We start from the raw sequence: 3,282 nt of genomic DNA, 5'->3' as shown, positions 1-3,282 counted from the left end.
GGGTGTTTTGTTTTTTTGTTTTTTGTGTTTTTTTTGCCAAAATGTTGTTTCCAAGATTTCCTGTTCTAAGTAAGCACAAAATTGGCCCCATACATTTAGAAAGGGTAGAAAATTATTTTAGTTTTGTGTCTTGAGCACTTAGATGCTTCTTTAGGAAAATAAATAGATCTTCCAAACGCATTTGAAGGAGACAATATCTAACTCACAAAGGTGTGGGGAGGATGCGGTGATGGTCAGGGCCGGAAGAGGCCCCGGTACAGAAGACGGGGCTCCGTGCCTCAGACTTTGCCTGCCTCCCCACCACCCCCACCCCCTCAACGCACATTCAGTGGTTGCAGACAGCCCAAAAGCTGTGCTGTGCTCCTGAAAGGATAAAGTAGCTTTAAAATTCCATGCATTGGAAGACTGAGCAACATGGCTGTGGAGGTTGAGGAATGAGTGAGGTTTGGAAATGAATGAGGCTCTGTCCCAAGAGTCCTCTGGTGAGCCTCTTTTCACTTCCTCTATTTTTGCTTTATTCAGCCTGATCAATTCAAAATTTGCGGAAGTCCCACACAGGACTGTGTGACCCTCGGCTCTTACATAAGCAACCTTGGCCCCTTTCCTTCTGGGGGAGGGGAGAGGGTCAGAGATGCAGTGGCTAGGGTCTCCTTCGATTGGAGCGGTCCCTCGTTCCAGTGGGGATCCTCTAATACCCTTGGTGTCTGCGAAGAAGACTGTCCACCCCAAGCTCCTAATAGCAGTATAAATTCCCATATGGATTCATAAATACCCCAGGCCCTTCTGGGAAGTTCCTCTCTTGGGAAGAAAAAGGAATGCACTCATAAAATCTAAAAAAAACCAAGTCTGTGCTCCCCCCACCCCCGACCCCGTGCAGCACTTTAGGGCACAGGGTGATGTGTGCCGAAGATTCTGCATTTCCCCATCTCACACACAATGCAGCCCAAACTCAATCACCAGATTTTTCATTTTACTTTCTTTTCTTCCCGCCCCTCTGTGTTTTAGCTTTGTTCTCTCAGCACAGGAAGGTCTTCTCCCCTCATCATTTCCTGAATCATCCCTTTCCCCTTAATGCTCATTTTTAAACTGGAGAACGCTGGGTTAATTTCTTAAAATCCGATTTCATCTCTGCATTGTCTGAAAAATGTGCACAGTAAAAACCCACGTGGCCTTGGTTTATCTTTGTGCCTCGAGCCTTTTCATTTTGCCCACACCCTTCCTTGCGGGAGGGAAAAGAAAAAGCAGGGTTGGAGGGCCGGCTCCATCTTGAGAAGGCTCGCAGACCTTCGTGCTCCCTGCTCAGCTCTCCAGCGAGCAGGCTGTGGCACTTCGGGCTTTGCAGCGGCGGGCGCGCAGCCCTTCCCTCGCGATGCAGATCCGCCCCGCCGATGGTCTGGCTGATTGTCTAAACCACAGGTAAATGGTTTCCTGCGCATTTCTCAAAGTAGTGTTGAGCAAAGATGAAATCAACCGGCTTAATACTGATCAACAATTTGCCCCCCACCCTCTCCTTCCAAAAGGGCCTTTTCTTCAGTCTGGGGGGCGGGGGCAGTGTTTGACCTCCTGGACATTTGCTGAGGTACTAGGTGAACAGTCATCTTTAAATGCTTCCATTTAAGAAAATGCATACAATTTTTGAAAAAAATACTTGCACCCTTTCTGACAGAACAGAGGATTGAATCCTTCAAGGACGTTTAGGAATGACAACCCTTTTACTTTGAAAAGCTTGATACTTCGTTTCTTTCCGTACATCACGTCCCAAAAGAAGGGCTTGGCTTTTGCCCACCAGTTAAAACAAGTACTTCATAAAAAGTTATCAGCCTCAAGAAAGGCAAACCCTTGAGACGTACCAATTAAATCCTAGGGAATTTGAACCTTAGGGCAAATTTCATCCTTGTCCAAATGCCCTTTAAATCCAAAGATTGTTCTCATTATCCAAGTTGAGGACTCAGTAATTTTAAAATTCTATTAATCATTAAGTGCACGGATTTTATAAAAGCCAACTTTGAATACTGGAACTAGCCATTAAGTGAGAAAGCACGTCTTGACTTTATAAAGCAGCGGTTAAAAATGTTTTTCCCTTTTGACAAACTGCTTAAATCCTAATTGTGTCAACGCTGTAATTGGCTAAATAACCCAAGTTCCATTTGACACCTGAAACAAATACTGTGTTGTGAATTACCACCACCTTCATTTTCTCGATCAGATGCAATTAAGTCTGTGTTGGCTTAACAAACCCCATGAAAGGCAAGAACTGCAGTGTATTTTTGTCAGTTTTCAGACTCCTACTAGGAATTCAGGCAGCCTAAAAAAAAAAAAAATCACCCTCCAATCACCTAGTACACAAGAGGTATTATTTCACATACCTGGATGAAACTCATTTCTACATCCTCTCCGATTTTACCCCCAGATGTTATCACTCCCCAGTAAGACCATTCTTGGCCCTTTTGCAAAGGTTTCATCTACCAGTAAGCCGCTCCTTCCAGACACCAAACAGTCACACCAGCGACGTTTTAAAACTTTTTATTGCATATTAAAAAAATTGTGCATTCCAATAATTAAAATCATTTGAACAAAACAATGGCACTCTGATTAAACTGCATTTTACAGCCTGCAGGACACCTTGGACCAGCTTGGTTTTTACTCTAGATTTCACTGTCGTCCCACCCAGCTTCTTCCTTCACCAACATGCAAGTTCTTTTCCTTCCCTGCCAGCCAGCCAGACAGATGGGAGAGGCAGGCGCCTTCGTTGTCAGTAGTTCTTTGATGTGAAAAGGGGCAGCACAGTCATTTAAACTTGATCCAACCTCTTTGCATCTTACAAAATTAAACAGCTAAAAGAAGTAAAATAAGAAGGCAATGCTTGTGGAATGTACAGTGCATATTGGCGGCGCACGCCTCATTACGATTCGCCTGCTTGCTTCTCCTGTTCAATCGCTGTGACAGGAAAGAGAGAAAAAAGATGGAGGGAGCTCATTAGGCAGACTCAGTACAGCCTAGTGTAAGATTATCGTACTTTCCGTTTACATTATCTTCCCATATCATAAAAATCCACCAAGTATCAGGTCGTCCCATCGTGAAAATATGAACACTAAAAAATATTTTAACAGAAAAGATGGTATAATGTTGCATATTAATATGTATACCAAACATCCCATCATCGTTAAATTATTAAAGCCCTGTCTGTTAGCTGCAAAAACAACTTTTAATTAACCTTTCCAGGCCACATTCATCATAAAAATTGTCAGCTCCTCCCCCGCACTCCCTCGCCCCCCCCCGGCC

At 43.9% G+C, this 3,282-nt stretch overlaps 1 protein-coding gene across 1 annotated transcript in view; it reads right to left on the bottom strand.

The window, feature by feature from the left end:
* Window positions 1–2,507: 2,507 nt before the first annotated feature.
* Window positions 2,508–3,282, bottom strand: part of TMSB4X (thymosin beta 4 X-linked) — a 2,727-nt gene continuing 1,952 nt past the window's right edge. Inside the window, exon 3 of the mRNA XM_002915055.4 lies at window positions 2,508–2,937. Coding sequence (XP_002915101.1) covers window positions 2,903–2,937 — 35 coding nt within the window. The 3' untranslated portion in view covers window positions 2,508–2,902. The remainder of the gene's footprint in view (window positions 2,938–3,282) is intronic.

The sequence above is a fragment of the Ailuropoda melanoleuca genome, chromosome X, assembly GCF_002007445.2.
Source record: "Ailuropoda melanoleuca isolate Jingjing chromosome X, ASM200744v2, whole genome shotgun sequence".
NCBI classification, from domain to species: Eukaryota; Metazoa; Chordata; class Mammalia; order Carnivora; family Ursidae; genus Ailuropoda; species Ailuropoda melanoleuca.
The sequence above is the reverse complement of the archived record's forward strand: the minus strand, read 5'-3'. Positions and strand labels throughout refer to the sequence as shown.